Source organism: Octopus bimaculoides, chromosome 7 (genome assembly GCF_001194135.2).
Source record: "Octopus bimaculoides isolate UCB-OBI-ISO-001 chromosome 7, ASM119413v2, whole genome shotgun sequence".
In the NCBI taxonomy this organism is placed as follows: Eukaryota; Metazoa; Mollusca; class Cephalopoda; order Octopoda; family Octopodidae; genus Octopus; species Octopus bimaculoides.
In genome coordinates, this window is record NC_068987.1 from 74271136 (window position 1) to 74272946 (window position 1811).

Sequence of the window (1811 nt, forward strand, 5' to 3'; positions counted from 1 at the left end):
TGCGCTTAAAAAACCGGTTGAGAGTTTCTTGAACTGTCTTTTCTTTTTCCTCAAGGACAACATTATACGGAACAAAAGCTTCGTGACAAGCCCCCAAAATCTTGGGAAAGCGTTGAGCATTTGGATTCATATCCTCGAACATAGAAAGACCTCTTTCGATATATGCAAATGCTTGCTGCATGTTTTAAATGGTAAAATGACGTGGCTCAGGTTCGACTCCCTCTTCTTTATTTTGCTGCTCGTGAAGCTCTATCAAATCCTCGTTCGTCAGGGGCTGCTTGTCTTTTTCAAATAAATCTGTGAAATCCTCCTCCTCCAAATCTATTTCCGGTTCTTTGCTCGTAGTCACTAACGTTTTGTTGATGGTAACATTATCAAACCACTTAAAAGTATTCGCGAATTGCAGGCAAAGCTTCTTCCATACACCGTTCATAGCCGTGCTCTGTACATCATTCCCTGCCGCTGCTATGTCCTGTACAACCTTATAGATATCGTATATCTTCCAAAAGTCACGAAGTGTAATGGACTCATCAAGATCAGTCGCAGTTATTGCTTGCCGCAGCGTACGCTTCATATAGTAACGCTTAAAGACAACAATTATTCCCTGATCCATTGGTTGCAGAAGAGACATGGTGTTCGGAGGGAGGTATACGACGGTAACGTTGAGGTCAAAATCTATGATGTTTTGAGGGTGGCCAGGAGCATTATCTGAGATAAGTAAAACCTTAAAAGGAATTTCCTTCTCTTTACAGTACTTCTCTGCTGCTGGGATAAAACGATTGAAGAACCAATCTTCAAAAACAACCATGCTTCAAAAAAAAAAACATGCTTTTGAATTAGCCATCCAGATAACAGGGAAAGATGCCTGTGCTTCAGGGCTCGCAAGTTGTACGCATGATACACAAGCAATGGCTTTAACTTATAATCTCCTGCACAATTACCTCCCAATATAATGGTCACACGTTCTTTCGTGATCTTGTAGCCTGGAATAGTTTTCTCCTCCTTGAAAATGAATGAACGGTCGGGCAATTTTTTCCAATACAATCCAGTTTCGTCTACGTTAAAAGCACACATAGCACATTCACTGTGAATTTTCTTAGGAGCCATGGGGGCAAAAAATAAAGCCACAAATAAATGAGAATGAGAAAATAACCGATAAACAGACGTAAACAAATCTGAATTCAAAATAATCGCGGGAATCATGAGTGACAGTGACGCCTAACAGTAGATCAGTAGATATTGGAACTACAATGCAATATGAGTTCCGAAAGGCCGATAAGTAAGACAACACAACTGATTTTATGGTTTTGTTCACTAAGCTACACTACTTTATGGTGTGTATCTTAACATTTACTGTACGTATTTTAATATGATTTTAATATGCTTTTATTCTCATTTATTGTACAATAACATGATTTTATGTGCTTTTAACTGTTTTCTAGTGATTTAACGATTCCAATATTTGTGACGGACAGACTTAACTTGATTTTTAGGATCTTTTTTAAAACGGGGGCCACATTTTTCATTAACGAAACACTTTGAAACTTGGAACACTGGTAGAATGTGTCATATAAAACATCTTTTTCTCTTAGTCTTCTTTAAAAAAAAAGAAATCCATAAATTATTCCATGTTAAAGTTGTCGTATTTCTGTAATTTCAACCAATCATTGACGTCCATTCAGCCGATATACATTAAGTGCCGACTACATAAACAAACGATTCTGAAACAATTAACCCTAACTCTAACCCTAACCCTAACCCTAACCCTAGGGTTAGGGTTAAAGCAAATTTAAAATGAAAAAAGCAAATAA

General features: G+C 37.5%; 1 protein-coding gene across 1 annotated transcript in view; it reads right to left on the reverse strand.

The window, feature by feature from the left end:
- The window catches only part of LOC106878141 (tigger transposable element-derived protein 1-like), a 2413-nt gene extending 1306 nt beyond the window's left edge, over nt 1-1107 (reverse strand). The window contains exons 1-2 of the mRNA XM_014927262.1: nt 942-1107; nt 354-792 (exon numbers count right to left, since the gene is read on the reverse strand). Coding sequence (XP_014782748.1) covers nt 354-792; nt 942-1107 — 605 coding nt within the window. The remainder of the gene's footprint in view (nt 1-353; nt 793-941) is intronic.
- Nucleotides 1108-1811: the final 704 nt, after the last annotated feature.